This window comes from Oncorhynchus kisutch, unplaced genomic scaffold, assembly GCF_002021735.2.
Source record: "Oncorhynchus kisutch isolate 150728-3 unplaced genomic scaffold, Okis_V2 Okis09a-Okis19a_hom, whole genome shotgun sequence".
Classification (NCBI taxonomy): domain Eukaryota; kingdom Metazoa; phylum Chordata; class Actinopteri; order Salmoniformes; family Salmonidae; genus Oncorhynchus; species Oncorhynchus kisutch.
Genome location: NW_022261985.1, coordinates 4,600,321 through 4,623,300, shown reverse-complemented (window position 1 = coordinate 4,623,300; position 22,980 = coordinate 4,600,321). Strand labels below are relative to the sequence as shown.

At 45.1% G+C, this 22,980-nt stretch overlaps 2 protein-coding genes across 2 annotated transcripts in view; one reads left to right on the top strand and one right to left on the bottom strand.

The window, feature by feature from the left end:
- Nucleotides 1-1,196: 1,196 nt before the first annotated feature.
- On the bottom strand, nucleotides 1,197-4,651 carry LOC109882707 (zinc finger CCHC-type and RNA-binding motif-containing protein 1-like). The gene is made up of 8 exons (XM_031815559.1): nucleotides 4,004-4,651; nucleotides 3,739-3,852; nucleotides 3,380-3,408; nucleotides 3,009-3,120; nucleotides 2,810-2,917; nucleotides 2,583-2,692; nucleotides 2,002-2,074; nucleotides 1,197-1,870 (listed from the first exon to the last, which is right to left on the bottom strand). The coding sequence occupies exons 2-8, from the start codon at nucleotides 3,820-3,822 to the stop codon at nucleotides 1,718-1,720; spliced, it is 669 nt and encodes a 222-aa protein (XP_031671419.1). The 5' UTR covers nucleotides 3,823-3,852; nucleotides 4,004-4,651; the 3' UTR covers nucleotides 1,197-1,717.
- The window catches only part of pphln1 (periphilin 1), a 42,243-nt gene continuing 23,466 nt past the window's right edge, over nucleotides 4,204-22,980 (top strand). Inside the window, 9 exon segments of the mRNA XM_031815560.1 lie at nucleotides 4,204-4,296; nucleotides 4,849-4,919; nucleotides 5,452-5,516; nucleotides 8,104-8,322; nucleotides 11,393-11,469; nucleotides 15,548-15,685; nucleotides 16,956-16,991; nucleotides 16,993-17,090; nucleotides 19,850-19,911. Coding sequence (XP_031671420.1) covers nucleotide 4,919; nucleotides 5,452-5,516; nucleotides 8,104-8,322; nucleotides 11,393-11,469; nucleotides 15,548-15,685; nucleotides 16,956-16,991; nucleotides 16,993-17,090; nucleotides 19,850-19,911 — 696 coding nt within the window. The 5' untranslated portion in view covers nucleotides 4,204-4,296; nucleotides 4,849-4,918.

Genomic DNA, 22,980 nt, shown 5'->3' with positions numbered 1-22,980 from the left:
CAATTATGTGTCATGGTGTCCACTTCCAAGCATCAATGTCATTAGCGCAATGAATGAGTCAGACATTACCTGGTTGGACTCTTCTTGTCTCCCATGCCGCCAAAAGTTTGTTTGCGGATGTTGAAATAAGGACAGTCCCTACGTATTCTTTAAGAAAGCAATACGCGAGGAGGTATCGCACGGCTCCCAGCTGTCGTGGAAACTCCAGTTGGAGAATGGTCACATGACGCGGTTTGTCCAATCACATTTGAAGCCATTTCCTGAGGATATAGCGCAGACAGGAACAGACATTCCTGATTCGAATTGATACATTTGTAATAACACTCGTGTTTGTAACACATACGCTAATGTAACAGTAATTATGCATTATTAGGGTCTAATGAGGTGTCATTTGACATTTTATCATAAACTTCTTGAGATTGTTCAATGTCTTCGACGGGTGTATTTCCAATCTTTATTGCGGCGGTGGAGAAAATGAGATTCCATCCTTTTGATTTATGATGATCTGACGTTTAACGCAATAGAAAGACATAGTGCAAATGACATTAACATTATTGCATAGTTGAATGTTAAGCCCTATTCATGTTTCCTACTGTGATGGAGAGGCTACAGATTATATACATAGTTAATAACCGGGGTTAGAAAAATGAATGACAGAACTGAAAAGGGAATTATGTATTTCACCTTGTATTTAGTTGTCAAACATTTCTAAACAATAAATCTTTATAACGTAACTTCAGTGGCTCTCCTCCCACCCCATCTCATTGCTTTAAAAGGTAGCTCTTGAAGATGACCTGCCTAACAGACAGACGTGGCCTTGCAGGTATAAATCAGAATGTGCCAGGGCTGAGAGTTGCAGCCTGTACCGCCTGGCTTCCTGTCAGGACACTCCATCACATGGAGCTCTTGCTCTCTGATAGGGAACACGTGGTATTTGAGAGTTGCACACTGCACTCATCAGGACAACATCCACCTTACTGTGCTGTCAACAGCTATTGGAGGGGAAGAGTAGCCCCCACAGAACAGAAGATTAATATTGAAATACAGGAAGGAATGTTGCCTTGCTAGAGAACATGGAATATGGTGAGAAGCCCGGTGGACACATTAGGGCAACACTACAGTACACACACCTTGCCTCTGGTTAGCAGCTGGTGGATGGGGAGCTGTGATCGATATTGAAATACAGGAAGGAATGCTCATGACTTGAATGTTCTTTATTCCTATTTATCAGCAAAAGTGTGGTTCATTATTGTGAAAGACCACATGCCATCTATGGTGTTCTACTCTTTCACTGATGTTTCAATACCTTTTTCACCTAAAGATGGGGAAGGCTATCTTTAAACAGAATAGTTCTATTTCCCCTAATATTGACATACATAGGAAGGGTGAAAAAAGACAGTAAAACAACTATGGTGTATTTACACAGCTGTTGAAAAGAAAAGCGCAGAAACACAGTTAATCTCCATTCACATTGTCCCAATGCCTGCGAAGAACAGTGGCTGAGTCCTCATTATAAAAAGGACACTAAGGATCAGAACAAATACTGATACAGAAACAGTTGTGGACTTCAACTAAACAATGGTACACTGTAACCCTTTTCATCAAACATCTGTTCTCAGGTCGATGATGCCCTTGCAGATCTTGACAAACAGAATGTCCCCCGTTCATTTTCAAATATTTGCTACTCAAGAGTCTGAATTATATCTGTGAAATCCCCTCAGTCGCTTAGTTCTTCCTCGTCACTGAAGTAGACACTCTTTTTGATCCTGGGTTTCTTGGAGTCGTCTGATGTGGAAGCCTCCTGACCGGCCTCCTCAGCCACAAAGGCCGTCTGCTGTCGCCTATGCTGCTCCTCCTCAAGTCGTGCTTGCTGTGGAACACATGATCCCATGTGTGATTTTAAAAGAGGGGTCAGATAAGGACAAATACCAAGTAAATAGAGGGTTTCAAGTAATACAATAGCCTACTAACTTCCCCCTTGAAGTACATTTGTGCACATACCTGGAATGCTATGGCTTGACTTAAGCTGTCAAGAGCAGGGTCCTCTCCCTCTTCCTCACTTTCCTCCTCTTCTCTGTAAACGACAGAGGAAAAAAGTAGAAAAGTCATAGAAACAAAACACACAGAGGACTTCACAAACAATGACAAATATGACATCACAATCAAACAATGACAAATATGACATCACAATCAAACAATGACAAATATGACACCACAATCAAACAATGACAAATATGACATCACAATCAAACAATGACAAATATGACACCACAATCAAACAATGACAAATATGACACCACAATCAAACAATGACAAATATGACACCACAATCAAACAATGACAAATATGACACCACAATCAAACAATGATAAATATGACACCACAATCAAACAATGACAAATATGACATCACAATCAAACAATGACAAATATGACATCACAATCAAACAAAGAATCTGTGAACTAAAGTTCATCTGAAATAGAACAGTTACTGTTAATATCAAGGAAACGCTGCTGTTGACCACGATCATAGCCGTTTGCAAACACGGGAGAGGGGCATCAATGTCCTGATAAGATACTTACACTTCCTCAGGCTCTTCAACCTTTCTCTTCTTCTTCTTTTCTTTCTTCTTCGGGGGTTCTCGTTCACCAAGCAAGTTTTTTGGGCATGCATAGCTTAAGTGCCCTGTATCCTATGACGTGAAAAGGACAGAAATGTTGTATAAATAGCACTAACATCCGGCGACACATTCCGGATGGATGAAGGGGGAAATGGAGCTGGCTTATCTAGGTAGAGAGTATCAACTTACCCCACATTCATAACATTTGGACTTGTCTGTGTAGTTTCGCCTCCTGATAAATTCAGTTGCTCGCCCGTTGTCGATTGCAATGCTCGCTTTCACTGTTCTTCCAAACAACTGCGGGGCGAAAAAGATGGGGACTTTAACACAAAAACAACACATCAGATATGTAACTTTTTATGAAAACAGGGAGAGGAAAAATGCCCACCTGTTTATTGTTGAGCGATCTAAAGCAGCTCTGTGCAGACTCTTTGTCCAGGAAGAGCACAAAAGCCACACCTTTACTTTTGCGTGTTTCTTTATCTTTGACTATTGTCACCCTGAAAGCATGAGACCATCATTATCTTCTCTGATCACCACAATACCAACATAGCTGTAGATTTTGCTATAGATGTTTAGTTATTCACTGTGTATTTATTAATCGTGTCACTATTTAAAAAAAATCTTTATCTTTAACTCTGCATTATTGGAAACAGACCCGTAACTAGGAAGTTCACTGTTAGGTTACGAAGCATGTGACCATTTTTTGGTTTGTATTTGAGCTTTGTATAGCTCCTTATTTTGATACCAGTAACTTACTTCACAACTTTTCCATATTTGCTGAAAAGCTGAAATGAAAAAATCCAAGACATTATTTGAGGTCATTTTTCCAAATGGCATAAACAGCAGGATCATGAACTTGTGAAATAGTGGTAGGGAGGGGTTAAGTAGTTCTATTCCATTACTCTATATATGAAGATATTACAGCAGGTAGCCTTGTGGTTAGAGTGTTGGACCCGTAACCCAAAGGTTGCAAGCTCGAATCCCCGAGCTGACAAGGTAAAAATCTGTCGTTCTGCCCCCTAGCATTAGTTAACCCACTGTTCCTAGGCTGTCATTGAAAATAAGAATTTGTTCTTAACTGACTAGTTAAATAAAGGTAAAAAAAATGGTTTTACCTTGTGTAGATCACTGTTGGTTAGAGAGAAGGGCAGGTTGGACACATAGACTGTGCTTCTACTGGGAGCCAAACCACCACTCATCTTGACTTCACCATCAGAGTGAGACAGTCACTGAAAACAGATTCATGGTGATGAATATTCAGATTGAAGCTAGTTAGTTATCTATGTCATTGAGCGATATGCAAGCTAGCCGTGATGCTAGATCGAATCCGATGTATATTACCTGGAAATACACATTCAAGGAATCGAATAAATCACTTACCTAAAGAGACAACATTGGTGACTTATAGTTATTGAGTAGTGTGGGCAAAAACATTGGTAAATATGTTGCTTTTTATTAGTTATCCAATCTCAGTAAGATGTGTTTGCTATCTAGCTGCCAAAAACAAACGAGAACTGTTCGTCGTCACAGGAATATGACGTATCACGTGACAGACTTTTTGTCCATCCAATCCAAATTCAGTGTGTACATGCGCCAACCGGAAGAAGGTGAAAAGTAGGCTATGATGAGCTTGTTTTCATATCTTTTGTGAAGACTACTTTATTTTCTCCAACGTGCGTATTGTTTATAGCGTGTCTAAAAGTTTGTGTTAGTAAATATGTATTTGTTCTAAATACTGATTTCGTTTTGAGCGAATTAACTCAGCATGGACTGTGGACTAGCTTGAGCATGTAGCTAGCTAACGTAAGCATACGTAGCTAGCAGTTAAATCTACACAACCTGCGAAATATATATTAGAACAACGTTATGTGCTAAATACGGTAGCTAATTAGCAAGCCAGTAGAAATAGGTGTTTTCATATCACTAATCTCAGTGGTTGAAGGTTTGCTTGAAAGAAGAAGAGTAGTAGTAGTTAGCTAGGAGTTAGTGCGGTTTTCTAACGCTGAACCAAAGATTATGGCTGAGCCTCAGAGGAACGCGCGCTAACATCCTGCCAGTACTTCTGGATCAGAGCTAGCTATTAGCTACAGTAGTTTCCTTACTATCACACATACTGATTTGACATATCTCTATGCTTGGGATTTCCTAACCTACATTGTTAATAGCTAATGTGCACACCATGCAGTATTGTCAAACTAATACGTACCATCTTCTCTTTTCCCCAGTTAGTATTGACTGTTTCTATTGGCATTACCAACTCCCAATACTACTACATAGACTTGTCCAGACAAAACAAGTAAGTGGAAAATATCTTGCTTTCCTCCCAAAAAAGGTTTCAGGTTCTGCATACTAAACAATTCCACCAGGTCCACATGTAGGCATATTCATGAACACCTACCACAACTTTGATTGTCATTAACTGTGTAAAACTCCGGGTGGGTATAATTTGTGGAACGTTCCAACAGGAATCTGTTCCAAAAACTTAGTAAATAACAAGGTTGCCAACAAATAACGCATACGAAGTTGTATAGTGGCAGAATAAGATACCGGGTAGGGGGTGGGCTATTTCATTACGTTTTTCACTCACCACGTTTGTTCTGAAAAATGTCTGTCCTCACTCTGGTAGCCTATGGACAAACATTAAGAATAAGCTACGTGGTGAGTTGATGCTTTTTCGACAGCTAGTTAGCTAGGTGAATTGATCATGATACTTTGTATACGTTGTTTGTTGGCATCCTTGTACTTTACAATGTTTTTGGAACAAATTCCTGTTGGAATGTTCCACAAATGACACCCACCCTAAACCTCCCCTGCTGTCTACTTTGCAGTGGCTTACAGGAGAGACAGAAACATGAGGGATGTCTACGATGAACGCTTCCTACCAGACAGACCGGTGAGAGTTTCTGCCTGTGGAAAATGTTGTTTGGTTTATATATTTATAATTGTACTAATTTACTTTCCATTATAATACTTAACAGAACTTAGCTGAGGAACGCTCAACTCCGTTCTCTTGTATAGAGGCGGAGGTGAGAATTGATAACTGGTCGCACGATCTGCTAGCAACAACATTGTCTCGCCGTCATTCGATACTTGTGAATATTTCTGAAAACACCTACCGTTCCTTCTGTGAGGTGCTGAAATTCTAGTTCTAGTGGCCTTGACGTACTAATCAGCTGAGATTCAATTGGCGCAAAAGTTGATCGACACAAATGAGGAAGAAGTCGGTGGTTGTATTAAATAAAAGCTGTTATTAACCGTATGGACTTCAGCACCTGCAGTTGTCCAGCGTTTTCAGAATGAACATCTGTTCAAGTATCAACTGATGGGGACTCAATGGCGTTGCTAGCAAATCATGCGACTAGTTATCAATACTTAACTCCGCCTTGATATTAGAGGTCAACCATTCTGATTTTTCAACGCCGATACCGATTTATTGGTGGACCGATACCGATTTATTGGTGGACCGATACCGATTTATCGGTGGCCCGATACCGATTTATCGGTGGACCGATACCGATTTATCGGTGGACCGATACCGATTTATCGGTGGACCGATACCGATTTATCGGTGGACCGATACCGATTTATCGGTGGACCGATACCGATTTATCGGTGGACCGATACCGATTTATCGGTGGACCGATACCGATTTATCGGTGGACCGATACCGATTTATCGGTGGACCGATACCGGGACCGATACCGATTTATTGGTGGACCGGTGCCGATTTATTGGTGGACCGATGCCGATTTATTGGTGGACCGATGCCGATTTATTGGTGGACCGATGCCGATTTATTGGTGGACCGGTACCGATTTATTGGTGGACCGATACCGGTACCGATTTATCGTCCGATTTTTATATGTATTTGTAATATTGCCAATTACAACAATACTGAATGAACAATGAACCCTTTTGTTTGAGCTTAATATAATGCATCAAATCTATTTAGTCTCTAATGAAACATGTTCGATTTGGTTTAAATAATGCAAAAACACAGTGTTGGAGAAGAAAGTTAAAGTGCAATATGTGCCATGTAAAAAAAGCTAACGTTTGAGTTCCTTGCTCAGAACATGAGAACATATGAAAGCTGTTGGTTCAATATTCCCAGTTGAGACGTTTTAGGTTGTAGTTATTATAGGAATTATGACTACTTCTCTCTATACCATTTGTATTTCATATACCTTTGACTATTGCATGTTCTTATAGGCACTTTAGTATTACCAGCCTAATCTCGAGAGTTGATAGGCTTGAAGTCATAAACAGCGCTGTGCTTTAAGCATTGTTAACAGCTGCTCGCAAATGCAGGAATGTGTTTGAATGAATGCTTACGAGCCTGCTGCTGCCTACCTCCGCTCAGTCAGACTGCTCTATCAAATATCAAATCATAGACTTAATTAGAATAAACACACAGAAATACGAGCCTTTGGTCAATAATATGGTCAAATCTAGAAACAATCATTTAGAAAACAAAACGTTTATTCTTTCCGTGAAATACGGAACCATTTACGTCCATTTGGAAGTCCCACTGGTGGCATCCCTAAGTCTAAATATTGCTGTTACATTGCACAACCTTCAATGTTCTGTCGTAATTATGTAAAATTCTGGCAAATTTAATTAGTTTTTGTTCGGAAGAAACACAGTTCGCAAACGAGCCAGGCGGCCCAAACTGTTGCATATACCCTGACTCTGCTTACACTGAAAACAAGAGAAGTGACACAATTTCCCAAGTTAATATTGCCTGCTAACATACATTTATTTTAACTAAATATGCAGGTTTAAAAAATATATACTTCTCTGTATTGAGTTTAAGAAAGGCATTGATGTTTATGGTTAGGGACATTTGTTCAACGAATGTGCTTTTTTCGCGAATGTGCTTTTGTTAAATCATCACCCGTTTGGCAAAGTTGAAGTCGGCTCTGATTCGATGATAAATTAACAGGCACCACATTATTTATATGCAACACATGACATGCTGGTTAACCTAGTAATATCATCAACCATGTGTAGTTAACTAGTGATTATGTAAAGATTGATTGTTTTTTATAAGATAAGTTTAATGCTAGACAGCAACTTACCTTGGCTCATTGCAGCCACAAGGTCCTTTTGACGCTGCACTCGTGTAACAGGTGGTCAGCCTGCCATGCAGTTTACTCATGGATTACATTATAATCGGCCATAATCGGCGTCCAAAAAGGCAGATTACCAATTGTTATAAGAACTTGAAATCGTCCCTAATTAATCGGTCAACCTCTTGATATAAGAGAAAAGAGTTGAGTGTTCCTGAGCTCCACAGAACAACTGTGCCTTGTTTCCATCCTGAAAATTACATACATTCTATGATTCACTGAGAATTACAATACATCATTTTTTCTAAAATAAACCTTTTCATCTAGAAATAAAAATAGTAAATCGCTTTCTAGAGGACATAACCCTAATCTTGTTTCTCTTCTTTCCCATCGAAATGTAATTAATTGTAGGCCCCATATCCCAGATCAGCTGGAGCAGGGCCTGTAGAGAGGAGGCCGGCTGGTTTCGGAAGGCCAGACGAGGAGTACAATCGAGGGTTTGAGTACGACGGGCCTCGCTTTTATCCAAATGGAGGCCCTCGAGGTTACCATGGCGAGGATCAAAGAGGCTACCATGGCGACAGCCTTCATTTTCCTAATGAGCGCAGAGGTATCCCACCTTCCCGGAGAGTAAGTGGCTCAGACAATGAATAAACCATTATTGTATACGCACAATTTAAGCCTCATGCCAAGGAAGCATAATATTTGGCCATCGATCTACTGTACATGCTGGGTTTACAAGCACAAAAGAATGTGCCTCATATCAAATGTATTTATAAAGCCCTTCTTACATCAGCTGATATCTCAAAGTGCTGTACAGAAACCCAGCCTAAAACCCCAAACAGCAAGCAGTGCAGGTGTAGAAGAACCTGCATATCGATTGCATTAGTATGAATTGAGAAACTGCAAGAAATATTTCTCAAACAGAGTAAAATGTGAACACCACAATGGAAGTGCTTCTACATCTTCATTGCTTGCTCTTTGGGGTTTTAGGCGGGGGTTTCTGTAGAAGCACTTTGTGATATCTGCTGATGTAAAAACGTCTGTATAAATGCATTTGATTGAAGTACTGAATTTAGCTCATAGTACAGTCAATGCTGAAGTTATAGGGTATATGATTATAGTACAGCTAGAAATCCATTATGTACACCGCCAACTGTATGAGGAGTTTATTTCAACCTCTGACGCCACTTGGTGTTCAGATAAAGAATTACATGTTGAGTAGAAGATGCTCTGTCAATCACTTTCATTGGTGCATGGACCCCAAGAAGAGTAGCTGTGGGCCCCAAGAAGAGTAGCTGTGGGCCCCAAGAAGAGTAGCTGTGGGCCCCAGGAAGAGTAGCTGTGGGCCCCAGGAAGAGTAGCTGTGGGCCCCAGGAAGAGTAGCTGTGGGCCCCAGGAAGAGTAGCTGTGGGCCCCAGGAAGAGTAGCTGTGGGCCCCAGGAAGAGTAGCTGTGGGCCCCAGGAAGAGTAGCTGTGGAGCCCCAGGAAGAGTAGCTGTGGGGCCCCAGGAAGAGTAGCTGTGGGGCCCCAGGAAGAGTAGCTGTGGGGCCCCAGGAAGAGTAGCTGTGGGGCCCCAGGAAGAGTAGCTGTGGGGCCCCAGGAAGAGTAGCTGTGGGGCCCCAGGAAGAGTAGCTGTGGGGCCCCAGGAAGAGTAGCTGTGGGGCCCCAGGAAGAGTAGCTGTGGGGCCCCAGGAAGAGTATGTGTGGGGCCCCAGGAAGAGTAGCTGTGGGGCCCCAGGAAGAGTAGCTGTGGGGCCCCAGGAAGAGTAGCTGTGGGCCCCAGGAAGAGTAGCTGCTGCTTTTGCAACAGCTAATGGGGATCCTAATAAAATAACAAATACAGAGGGTTGGAATATAATATTTTAGAAAATACTGTCTAATCAACAGCAGCATTATTGTGTGTTTCTCAGGATAGGACACCTGTAGATAAAGTTGAAGTCAGAAGTTTACATCCACTTTGGTTGGAGGCATTAGAACTTGTTTTTCAACCACTCCACAAATTTCTTGTTAACAAACTATAGTTTTGGCAAGTCGGTTAGGGCATCTACTTTGAATGACACAAGTAATTTTTCCAACAATTGTTTACAGACCGATAATTCACTGTGCCTTTAAACAGCTTGGAAAATTCCAGAAAATGATGTCATGGCTTTAGAGGCTTCTGATAGGCTAATTGACATCATTTGAGTCAATTGGAGGTGAACCTGTGGATGTATTTCAAGGCCTTCCTTCAAACTCAGTGCCTCTTTGCTTGACATCATGGGAATATCAAAATAAATCAGCCAAGACTTCAGAAAAAAAATTGGAGACCTCCACAAGTCTTGTTCATCCTTGGGAGCAATTTCCAAATGCCTGAAGGTACCACGTGTACTATTGTTTGTACAGATGAACAAGTATAAACACCATGGGACCACGTAGCCGTCATACCGCTCAGGAAGGAGACGCTTTCTGTCTCCTAGAGATGAACGTACTTTGGTGATAAAAGTGCAAATAAATCCCAGAACAACAGCAAAGGAACTTGTGAAGATGCTGGAGGAAACAGGTTCAGAAGTATCTATATCCACAGTAAAACGAGTCCTATATCAACATAACCTGAAAGGCTGCTCAGCAAGGAAGAAGCCACTGCTCCAAAACCACCATTAAAAGAGCCAGACTACGGTTTATAACTGCACATGGGGACAAAGATCATACTTTTTGGAGAAATGTCCTTTGGTCTGATGAACCAAAAATTAGAACTGTTTGACCATAATGACCATCGTTATGTTTGGAGGAAAAGGGGGGAAGCTGAAGAACACCATCCCAACTGTGAAGAACGGGGGTGGCAGCATCATGTTGTGGGGGTGGCAGCATCATGTTGTGGGGGTGCTTTGCTGCAGGAGGGACTGGTCCACTTCACAAAAGAGATGGCATCATGAGGCAGGGAAATTATATGGATATATTGAAGCAACATCTCAAGACATCAGTCAGGAAGTTAAACCTGACTGATGGTCGCAAATTGGTCTTCCAAATGGACAATGACCCCAAGCATACTTCCAAAGTTGTGGCAAAATGGCTTAAGGACAACAAAGTCAAGGTATTTTGGAGTGGCCATCACAAAGCACTGACCTCAATCCTATAGAAAATGTGTAGGCAGAACTGAAAATGTGTGTGCAAGCAAGGAGGTCTACAAACCTGACTCAGTTACACCAGCTCTGTCATGAGGAATTGGCCAAAATTCATTGTGGGAAGCTTGTGGAAGGCTACCCAAAACGTTTGACCCAAGTTAAACCATTTAAATGCAATGCTACCAAATACTAATTGAGTGTATGTAAACTTCTGACCCACTGGGAATGTGATGAAAGAAATCAAATCTGAAAGAAATAATTTTCTCTACTATTATTCTGACATTTCACATTCTTATAATAAAGTGGTGATCCTAAGTGACCAAAGACGGGGAATTTTTACTCTGATTAAATGTCAGGAATTGTGAAAAACTGAGTTTTCAATGTATTTGGCTAAACTTCTGACTTCAACTGTATGTTGTCCAGTACTGTCTAATCAACAGCAGTATCACAGTGTTTCTCAGGATGGGACACCTGTAGATATGTTCTCCAGTACTGTCTAATCAACAGCAGTATCACAGTGTTTCTCAGGATGGGACACCTGTAGATATGTTGTCCAGTACTGAAACAATAAAAGTAATTATCTGCGTCTGTTCTAGCCGGAGGAGCCGTACCCCTACCCTTCTAGACCACCTCCTAGAGAGGACCCCCATACAACACGCCAGATGGAGTTCAGGTAGGCACAACTCTCTCACACACTCCTGGATATTTATTTAGAAACTTTCATCAGGAGAATTGGATTTTAATGTTCAGGAGAATTGGATTTTAATGTTCAGGAGAATTGGAGTTTAATGTTCAGGAGAATTGGAGTTTAATGTTCAAGCAGTCTAACCTTGTTAAACCAAACTGATCACTGTTCTGTTTCACTACTACAAGTAGCTCTCCTGAACCCCCCCCCCCCCCCCCCCAAGAAAAATGATGCAATGTCATTATCTAAGTGACCAGAAGATGGCATTGTTGCACCACTTGTTTACCATGACAACCTGTCTTTTTGACACAGCCTCCCCAATCAGCCCTGTAGACTGAAGCCCATCTCATGTCTCTACTGATTTGCATATCTGTGTGTCTCATTCTGTGTGAAATGTTTACATGGTACCAGAGAATAATCACATACGCATCAGGTCTGGGCTACATCGGGCCCCGTCCACCTCTCTGCTCACATAGCTCTCTCCTGGGACTGGGAGAGAAACACACAAACACCTCAGGGTCGACTGCTGCCGCTCTGCTTTCACCCCAAACCTGGGTTCAAATGGTACTTGAATTCATTTCAAATATTTGATCTGGGCTTGATTGAGCTTTGCCTGGCTGAATGGCTCCATAAAATAGTCCCAAAACAGAAAACCCCGCCCATCTGACACTCCAGGCAGACTAGAGCAAAAACTGAAAAGATTTAAAGTGGTATTTGAACCCAGGTCGTCACAGCGATGAGCGTACCATTCCTTGTGGCAGCCCGAGGTCGCATACTAGTCTTTAAAACCCTATCTGTCTGTCTGGTGTAACCTGACATGATAGAGGTGAAGGAAGGTACAGGGTTAACAATGGCGTCTACTGAGTCACCCTCCGGACAGCACCATCACTATGACAGGAGTCATAACAGGACATAGGTCTTGTCACAACTGTGTAAGGCAGTCCGTACACTACGACGTTGTAAGGTGATGGCCAGAGTGTGACAGAGCAGGGTTCTGTGACTGTCCTGGGGTCAGGAGAGGTACGTGCAGCAGCAGAACTCATCTGTTATTTTAAGGGCCAGGTGTTCAAGGTTCTTTCTTCTCACCTTCTACAGTTCCTCAGGTGAAATAATAGAGAAAGTAATTACTGCCATAAATCAAGTTAATGTTGAGAGGTTATGATAGTCACACGCCCCGAGGCCCCCTGTAATCCGGTTAGTTAGGTTAGTTCTGGCCGTTGTTATTTGTCTTGGCGTATTTACCTGTCGTGGTGGTGTAAAGGTAAGGATGCATGAAGAGACTGAGAGATTACTTAGTCTGATTCAACCTGAAGTTGACTGATGTACAAACTGTATTTCTCATACAGTTGTACTCTTGACCTGAACTATAATCGCCAGGACTAAAAGTTCTCCTTTTAGTGATCACTGATAATGTACATTTTAGGTAGTCATTTTGAGGGTCCGTTCAGGCATTCTACAGGATTTAAAGACTGCAATATATATATATATAGAATACAGTAACCACAGGTTTGGGTGTGAGAGCAACCGCCTTCCTTAATCAACAGCAATATATATATAGAATACAGTAACCACAGGTTTGGGTGTGAGAGCAACCGCCTTACTTAATCAACAGCAATATATATAGAATACAGTAACCACAGGTTTGGGTGTGAGAGCAACCGCCTTACTTAATCAACACAGCATCAATATATATAGAATACAGTAACCACAGGTTTGGGTGTGAGAGCAACCGCCTTCCTTAATCAAAACAGCATCAATATATATAGAATACAGTAACCACAGGTTTGGGTGTGAGAGCAACCGCCTTCCTTAATCAACACAGCATCAATATATATAGAATACAGTAACCACAGGTTTGGGTGTGAGAGCAACCGCCTTCCTTAATCAACACAGCATCAATATATATAGAATACAGTAACCACAGGTTTGGGTGTGAGAGCAACCGCCTTACTTAATCAACAGCAATATATATAGAATACAGTAACCACAGGTTTGGGTGTGAGAGCAACCGCCTTACTTAATCAACAGCAATATATATAGAATACAGTAACCACAGGTTTGGGTGTGAGAGCAACCGCCTTACTTAATCAACAGCAATATATATAGAATACAGTAACCACAGGTTTGGGTGTGAGAGCAACCGCCTTACTTAATCAACAGCAATATATATAGAATACAGTAACCACAGGTTTGGGTGTGAGAGCAACCGCCTTACTTAATCAACAGCAATATATATAGAATACAGTAACCACAGGTTTGGGTGTGAGTGCAACCGCCTTACTTAATCAGCAGCAATATAACAAAATATGTTCTGCTTGAACAACCGTCTCTAATTCAACACCTAGGCTTTTCATTTCACCCCGTGGGTCAGTTAGAGCCCAGTGTTAAACAGCCAGGGGGCACAGTTCCAGTTCAGAAGGGGGAGGGGAAAGTAGCAGGCTAATATTTAGGGGTAATATCGGCAGTAAAGACGTGGCCGTTTCCTTTGAGCACAGATGGGGTCAGACGAGGTCAGGTACCCTTCAAACAACACCCTGGCTGCGTTCCAAACGGTACCCATTCCCCTGTGTAGTGCACCCCTTTTAACCAGAGCCCACAGTGTCGTATGTAGGGGATAGGGGGCCATTTGGGATGCATCCCCTGGGTCATTAAAGTTTTGTGAGGTCGGTCACTCCAAGCTGCTGGTTGGTTGGTTGGAGGACGGGGGGAGATGAGGTTCAGGCTGGGGTCGCTGAGACCAGGTGCCTTTCATTTGTTTATACCCCCTCCTGCCCCTTGGCCTGCCTGCCTGCCTGGCTGGGTCATTCTACTGCCTGTCGTATAGGAGGCACATCATCAGCGAGGGCAACAAACCAGAGAGGATCAACAGTCTCAACAGGAGAGGAGAGAGAGGGCTGGAGGGTAAACTAATGTTCCTGGTTTTACTGCTGCTAACACAGATGTGTGTTTAGGAAGATAAAACTACTAGGGCTTAGCCTTTGCACAGAGAGCAACGGTAGAGTTTTAACAGAGTCATTAAAACCGCTTAGAAATACCATTTAGCCTGAAGATATTTAGATAAATATGTAGTTGGTTAGGTTTCTGTCCCAATTCATTTTGGAAGAAGCATTGATTCATGATGTGATGTTCTTGTGGACTTTCAGTCCTATTCTGTAGCAGTATTTTTTCCTCATTTTACAATGTCAGACATGAGAGGAAATGTGCAGATTCTTCATGTTTGGTGCTCAGATTGTGACCAGGGTGGTGTTCTGTTGCTGTGGTGGTATGTCCTCTCTCTACGGTACCTCATCTGTACACCATCTACCTCGGCCCGGTGCTCCTCTGTCTAGGAGCCTGTCTCACCGGTCTCCGACCTTCACCCCTGAGACCACGGGGTCACCCCTCCTGTCCGTGTCTGTCCTGGCAGCACGACAGGCTCCAGTGCTGATCCACCGTGACCAGGGGAGGAGTTATCTAAATAAACCCTTCAACATCTTGACAGGAGTGTCTTGTGTCCAGGGACGGCCCCCTTAACCCAGATGTAGCAGAAGGTGGAGATCAACAGAGGAGGTTAATGGTTTCTCTGAGTGGAGTCGGACTCCTGGATACTTAGTGCTCAGTGACCGCCGTCAAATGACAGTTGGAGCTGTCTTGTTGAGCGGTCTTGTTGAGCGGTCTGGTTGAGCAGTCTTGTTGAGCGGTCTTGTTGAGCAGTCTTGTTGAGCAGTCTTGTTGAGCGGTCTGGTTGAGCAGTCTTGTTGAGCAGTCTTGCTGAGCAGTCCCTCTAAAGTCAGGCCTAATCGCTCTGACACAGTTCAGACGGAAAGCTTTGAGGAACAGCAGATGTAGACTAGTGACCAAGACTCCAAGACATTCCCCTCCTACCTTTTTATATACCTGTATGCAAAGTGATGGTGACCTTTGGTTAAGATATAGTCCACTGCTTCCACTGATGTACTGTTTTTTAACCTCAGTTAGTTAGTTTACCTTAGTCCTTTAATGGCCAAGTACCTCCAGTATTAAAGCTGATGTGTTCAGTCTGCTGATGAGATGTGGTCCTTGATGTGTGATTTGTCTTTCCACCCAGAAGCAGTGGCCGTGCAGCACCCCCTCCCCCCAGCGTCAGGGCTCAGGGGATGTACCCTGCACCCCGCTCCCTGTCTGCTGTGGTCCCAGAGGGGGGTGATGACACCCTGATGCAGGCCATCCTAAACCTGGACAGAGGGTATGTATCTGTCTGGTACTACTACTATCCATTACTAACTAGACAGAAGGTATGTATCTGTCTGGTACTACTACTATCCATTACTAACTAGACAGAGGGTATGTATCTGTCTGGTACTACTACTATCCATTACTAACTAGACAGAGGGTATGTATCTGTCTGGTACTACTACTATCCATTACTAACTAGACAGAGGGTATGTATCTGTCTGGGCCCTGTGAGTGTGTCGGGCCCTGTGAGTGTGTCGGGCCCTGTGAGTGTGTCGGGCCCTGTGAGTGTGTCGGGCCCTGTGAGTGTGTCGGGCCCTGTGAGTGTGTCGGGCCCTGTGAGTGTGTCGGGCCCTGTGAGTGTGTCGGGCCCTGTGAGTGTGTCGGGCCCTGTGAGTGTGTCGGGCCCTGTGAGTGTGTCGGGCCCTGTGAGTGTGTCGGGCCCTGTGAGTGTGTCGGGCCCTGTGAGTGTGTCGGGCCCTGTGAGTGTGTCAGTGTGTCGGGCCCTGTGAGTGTGTCTGTGTGTCGGGCCCTGTGAGTGTGTCTGTGTGTCGGGCCCTGTGAGTGTGTCTGTGTGTCGGGCCCTGTGAGTGTGTCTGTGTGTCGGGCCCTGTGAGTGTGTCTGTGTGTAGGGCCCTGGGAGTGTGTCTGTGTGTCGGGCCCTGGGAGTGTGTCTGTGTGTAGGACCCTGGGAGAGTGTTGGTGTGTCAGTGTGTGTAGGGCACTGGGTGTGTGTGTAGGGCACTGGGTGTGTGTGTAGGGCACTGGGTGTGTGTGTAGGGCACTGGGTGTGTGTGTAGGGCACTGGGTGTGTGTGTAGGGCACTGGGTGTGTGTGTAGGGCACTGGGTGTGTGTGTAGGGCACTGGGTGTGTGTGTGTAGGGCACTGGGTGTGTGTGTAGGGCACTGGGTGTGTGTGTAGGGCACTGGGTGTGTGTGTAGGGCACTGGGTGTGTGTGTAGGGCACTGGGTGTATAGAGACAAAAATAAGAATAAAATACAAGGGTCAACTCAGTCTGTGTAGACATTTAGTTAGCTATGTATCAGTCATGGCATGGGGATTGAAGCTGTTCTGGAGCCTGTTGGAGTCAGACTTCATGCATCGGTACCGCTCAGACTCTAGATATGTGAAGATGCTGATCTCTCTCTCTCTCTCTCTGTGTATCTTCTATCTTGTCTTCTGTTATTTGACCCTTTACCATCTTTAGTTGAATGTACGAATATATGTCACTCTAAGAGCATCTACAGGTGACTAAAATCCCCCTTGTCTCTCACACCCACAGAAGGAAAGGCCCCTTGCCTCCCCTGAGAGCAGACGTCCCCCCCCTCCCCCCACAGCCGGTCCGGCTCCACCGTCAGTAGCAAGAGCTACTCTCCTGACAGAGCCAAGGGTCTCCCCCACCCCGCCCAGCAGAAAAGTAAGTACCTCCCCCACCACTCACTCCCTACCAATCATGTTCCTCTTGGGTTGCATTTAGTTCAGCAGCTTATGAAGAGCTGGGATTCCAGCTGAACTTGTCCAATAGACAGATGATAGCCCTGTGAATTGACATTTTGACCCCACTACATTATTGGAACCAGGGGGGAATCCTCAGCCTCTGTAGTTTAATCTTGTCGCCCCCATCTGATGATGTCATGGCGTGCTTTTAGGTGTGGACTATCCTGAAGCGCTCTCTGGTACCCTTGTGGCTGAGCAGCCCTGGGGTGGGTGTCTGTTCCCCAAATAGGCCCGTGGACAAGTACCCATGGGTCAGTGGTGCCCTTTGCTGTGTTACAGGCCCAGCTTCAGGAGTCCACTACTCCATAGTAGCATGCAGTGTGGAGCATGGACGACTAACTCTCTTTACACTCCATACGGTGCTACCTGATTCACAATCTAGGGTCCAACTGGGACGGCTCAGTTTCACATCCACATTAGTCTCTGGAACCGAGCTGGAAAGGACATTCTGGAGCCAGCAGCGTCCAGTTTGGGTCGCCCCTATAGTGTGAATCAGTCATAGGTGTGATTGTCTCTTCCGCTGAAAGAAAGCTGAGCATGTTGATTCTGCTCCTCCTCATCCGTGTATTGGTTCTAACAGCCATAATGATCGTCTATAGTAGCTCATTAGTCGACAGGAGCCGTTCCCAGCCGGCTGGCGGCCTGTGTGATTATAGTCTTACTGACGTCCATGTTCTCTTCCTCATGGTCTCAGGGTGTGAGGAGTTTTGTCAGAGCGGGATGTCTGGTGAGTACAGGGATCAGAGGAAACTAGGATGGGTTCTAGAGACTATAGTGTGTGTTTTAGTGTAGAGAATAAACCGTTACTGTAGCTAATATCATGAACAGAAATGTGTCTGCCGACTCAATGCTGAATTACTGTGTTTTTAATGACACACTATCGATCTAACCAAGGACGAAGTATGGAGAAATGGCTCTTTAGCTCTGTGGTCAAACACCAGCTCCCAAAAGGTTGAACCTCAACGTTGAATTGAGATATAGAATGAGGTTTAACCGTGAACCAACGTTCCCACCCTACATCCCGCTCCGCCCATAATAAAAGAGATCTAGGTTTGAAGTTTTCTGTGAAGGTCTTTGTCCTGCTGGGTCTCTTTCAGCTGAGGTAACCTGAGGGAGAGGTTTCTGTGAAGGTCTTTGTCCTGCTGGGTCTGTTTCAGCTGAGGTAACCTGAGGGAGAGGTTTCTGTGAAGGTCTTTATACTGCTGGGTCTGTTTCAGCAGAGGTAACCTGAGGGAGAGGTTTCCGTGAAGGTCTTTATACTGCTGGGTCTGTTTCAGCAGAGGTAACCTGAGGGAGAGGTTTCCGTGAAGGTCTTTATACTGCTGGGTCTGTTTCAGCTGAGGTAACCTGAGGGAGAGGTTTCCGTGAAGGTCTTTATACTGCTGGGTCTGTTTCAGCTGAGGTAACCTGAGAGAGAGTTTTCCGTGAAGGTCTTTATACTGCTGGGTCTGTTTCAGCTGAGGTAACCTGAGGGAGAGGTTTCCGTGAAGGTCTTTATACTGCTGGGTCTGTTTCAGCTGAGGTAACCTGATAGAGAGGTTTCCGTGAAGGTCTTTATACTGCTGGGTCTGTTTCAGCTGAGGTAACCTGAGAGAGAGCGTTGCTAATTGGTCGGCTGGCCTGCCGTCTTCACGCTCTCTCTGCCACTTTGTTATGGATCATAAAACTCTGTCAGCTTGTGTGTGTAGAGACATGGAGGAAGGAGTAGGGTGTCTACTCTCTCTAATGGATATAACTGCTGTGTGGGTCGACATGTTAGTGTGGGAGATGGATGTTACTGGCCACCATGTTGGCTCCGTCAACCCTTTTCCAGGGGCAAGACCAAACTAATATCCTCCACCCACAGGTTCTCTCTCTCTGGTCTTTCTCAATCCCACTTTCACATTCAGTTATGGAGTGTTTTTGATAACATGGAAATGAATTCTGTTCATCCCACAAAGTCGGCCAAGGGATTTGACACAGTCACACATCTCTCCACTAGAGATGTCATTCAGGACGTATCGTCCATCAGAGTTGAGTTCAGCAGTCTATCTGAATAATGGTATGTGGTGCAGGGAGAAGGAGCCCTCTTAATTAAACATGGAACCAGCACCTCATTTGAATTTCTCCTGGGAGTGTCTGAGCATGGTGTTTGAAGAACACAGACGTGGACCTAATGGGTAATTGACCATGGCGCCTGCGGTGGTGCCCACTGGGCATCGATGCTGCTTGGGCATCAAGCCTCTGGCAACACAGGTCAGAGAGAGCGAGAGACGGAAAGAGGAGAGTGCCAACAGACGAATGAGGACATGCAATTCAGTCTGACTAGCCTGCAGGGTGTCTCCTAATACAGGCTTATTATACAACCATCCACAGGATCTGATCAGTGCAGAGGGGATAGGAGGGGACACGCCTGGCTGGAGAGGACTACAGAGGTTTAAACACATCCCAAATAATAACAGGAGCTGGACAAAGATCCAATACAATGGTGGATGGAGACTGTCTGGCGGTGTGGTGTATCCCCCCCCCTCCACAGGAACCTACCTGGCGGGGTCAGAACATGTCAGACACCTTTATTACCCCCAATAAGATCACACTGAGTGGTCTTTTTCATTGTACTGTCTCGGGGTGTTGTTCTGAATGAATCCCTCCTTCTCCATCCCTCAGACTCTGTTGTATTCTTTCTCTCTCCCTCTCCAGACAAAGACAGGCCCCCTGGTCATTCTCAGGACGGGTCACCTCAGAGCATAGCGTCCACTAAGGTGAGTCCTGCTGATGAAGTGTTTTACACATTAAAAAACGGGGGGAGGGTGCTGGACAAAAAGGAAGAGTCACCACTATAGTTAGCTGTTCATGCTTTAATTCATGTCGGTGTGTGATGTATTTAAGCAATAAGGCCCAAGGGGATGTGGTATATGGCCAATACACCGCGGCTAAGGGCTGTTCTTACGCACAACGCAACGCTGAGTTGCCTTATTGCTACTTAAAAACTGAGGAGAGAGAGACTGGGTGGCTGGCTGTTTCCTCTGCCTTTCTCTTGAAGACTGAAGCGGTACTGACTGAGTGGAACTAGACTCCCATGGGGATATGGGATAGTGAATGTGTGATGCTCCACCATACTGAATACACACAGCTACCTGATGCTCCACCGTACTGAATACACATAGCTGCCTGATGCTCCACCGTACTGAATACACATAGCTGCCTGATGCTCCACCGTACTGAATACACACAGCTGCCTGATGCTCCACCGTACTGAATACACACAGCTGTCTGATGCTCCACCGTACTGAATACACACAGCTGCCTGATGCTCCACCGTACTGAATACACATAGCTACCTGATGCTCCACCGTACTGAATACACACAGCTGCCTGATGCTCCACCGTACTGAATACACAGAGCTACCTGATGCTCCACCGTACTGAATACACATAGCTGCCTGATGCTCCACCGTACTGAATACACACAGCTGCCTGATGCTCCACCGTACTGAATACACAGAGCTACCTGATGCTCCACCGTACTGAATACACACAGCTGCCTGATGCTCCACCGTACTGAATACACAGAGCTACCTGATGCTCCACCGTACTGAATACACATAGCTGCCTGATGCTCCACCGTACTGAATACACACAGCTGCCTGATGCTCCACCGTACTGAATACACACAGCTGCCTGATGCTCCACCGTACTGAATACACACAGCTGCCTGATGCTCCACCGTACTGAATACACACAGCTGCCTGATGCTCCACCGTACTGAATACACAGAGCTACCTGGCACGCTAGTGACGCTACATTATCTCTGTTTCATCATATCATCTCTAAACAAACCTCTTGACAAATTATTCTGGAACATCTTAGAAGTGTTAAAGTGCTGTGAATCATCTGATGCCAGTTGGGTTGGTAAATATTTTCTGTATACTCTGGGTAGAATCATCCTTTTGATTTGGGCTGACATTTAGACAACCGTTTGAACCTAGCCAGACACTTTCTGAAACTTTATCCTCCGAGAGATCGTAAGGCGCACCGGTACCTCCCTTGGAGATCGTGTGTGTGTGTGTGTGTGTGTGTGTGTGTGCGCCAATAAACCCTCTGTGATGAAAGTATTTTTTTTTAGTGAGAGCCCCGCCGCGACCTCCTCCAACCCTCTGTTTGATCTGGTCACGACAGGCAGGCAGGCGGTGTGTTCCCCTCCTCTCTCTCCCTGGTTTAGAACCCAGAACCTTAGTCAAGATCAAAGAGCTCTGCCATGAGTAAACTCATTTTAATGGGAGAGCGTGTAGGTTCAACAAACACTCTTGCTTTTGGGAGTTATCCTTAAGAGAACACAGACGCACACAGGCACCATGTCTCCCTGGGTAACTGCTCAGGCTTACACAAATCTGGGATGTTTAGGGTGTGTTCATGATGTGTTCTTAAAAGGCTAGACATTGAAGTGGGACTGGGAGAGAAAGCGAGCCTGACTGTGCTTACACAGGCAGACCAATTCTGATATTTTTCCCACTAATTGGTATTTTGGCCAATCACATCAGATATTTTTTGGAGCCGCACTCTCTCTCTTCCTGGTCCCCCCCCCACCCCCCCTACGCCCTACACGCTTGGCTCTGTGTTGCCCGGTTTTCATATATTTGTCTTATTTTGAAAGACTTAGGGTCACTAATGCGACTTGACTCTCTAACTTGCTTCCTCTCTCCAGAATGTTTAATCAAGCATAGCCAGCTCTCTGCATCCCCAGTCCCCTAGCTAGCCCCTTAAAGGACAATACGAAATGAGGACTGAGTGATGCAGAGGGAGAGGGGTAGAAAGAGAGGGGTAGAAAGAGAGAGAGAGAAACTGAGAGAGAGAGAAACTGAGAGAGAGAGAAACTGAGAGAGAGAGAAACAGAGAGAGAGAAACTGAGAGAGAGAGAGAGAGAGAGAGACTGAGAGAGACTGAGAGAGATAGAGACAGAGAGATAGAGACTGAGCGAGAGAGAGACTGAGAGAGAGAGAGACTGAGCGAGAGAGAGACTGAGCCGAGAGAGAGACTGAGCGATGAGAGAGACGAGCGAGAGATGAGACTGAGCGAGAGAGAGACTGAGCGAGAGAGAGACTGAGCGAGAGAGAGACTGAGCGAGAGGAGACTGAGCGAGAGAGAGACTAGCGAGAGAGAGAGACTGAGCGAGAGGGAGACTGAGCGCGAGAGGGAGACTGAGAGAGAGACTGAGCGAGAGAGAGAGACTGAGCGAGAGAGAGAGACTGAGCGAGAGAGAGAGACTGAGCGAGAGAGAGAGACTGAGCGAGAGAGAGAGACTGAGCGAGAGAGAGAGACTGAGCGAGAGAGAGAGACTGAGCGAGAGAGAGAGACTGAGCGAGAGAGAGAGACTGAGCGAGAGAGAGAGACTGAGCGAGAGAGAGAGACTGAGCGAGAGAGAGAGACGGAGAGAGAGAGAGAGAGACGGAGAGAGAGAGAGAGAGACGGAGAGAGAGAGAGAGACGGAGAGAGAGAGAGAGAGAGAGAGACTGAGCGAGAGACTGAGCGATAGAGAGAGACGGAGAGAGAGAGAGACGGAGAGAGAGAGAGGGAGAGAGACGGAGAGAGAGAGAGACGGGGAGAGAGAGAGAGACGGAGAGAGAGAGAGACGGAAGAGAGAGAGAGAGAGAGAGATGAGCGAGAGACTGAGCGAGAGAGAGAGACGGAGAGAGAGAGCGGAGAGAGAGAGAGGGAGAGAGACGGAGAGAGAGAGAGACGGGGAGAGAGACGGAGAGAGAGAGAGACGGAGAGAGAGAGAGACGGAGAGAGAGACTGAGCGAGAGAGAGACGGGGAAGAGAGAGAGAGAGAC

Excerpts from the sequence above, each read along its gene's own strand:
- LOC109882707 (XM_031815559.1), bottom strand. The coding sequence starts at position 3,822 with ATGAGTGGTGGTTTGGCTCCCAGTAGAAGCACAGTCTATGTGTCCAAC. Across the intron at positions 3,409-3,738 it reads CCAACAGTGATCTACACAAG|CTTTTCAGCAAATATGGAAA; the intron begins GTAAAACCATTT and ends TTTTCATTTCAG. Across the intron at positions 2,918-3,008 it reads GATCGCTCAACAATAAACAG|TTGTTTGGAAGAACAGTGAA; the intron begins GTGGGCATTTTT and ends TTCGCCCCGCAG.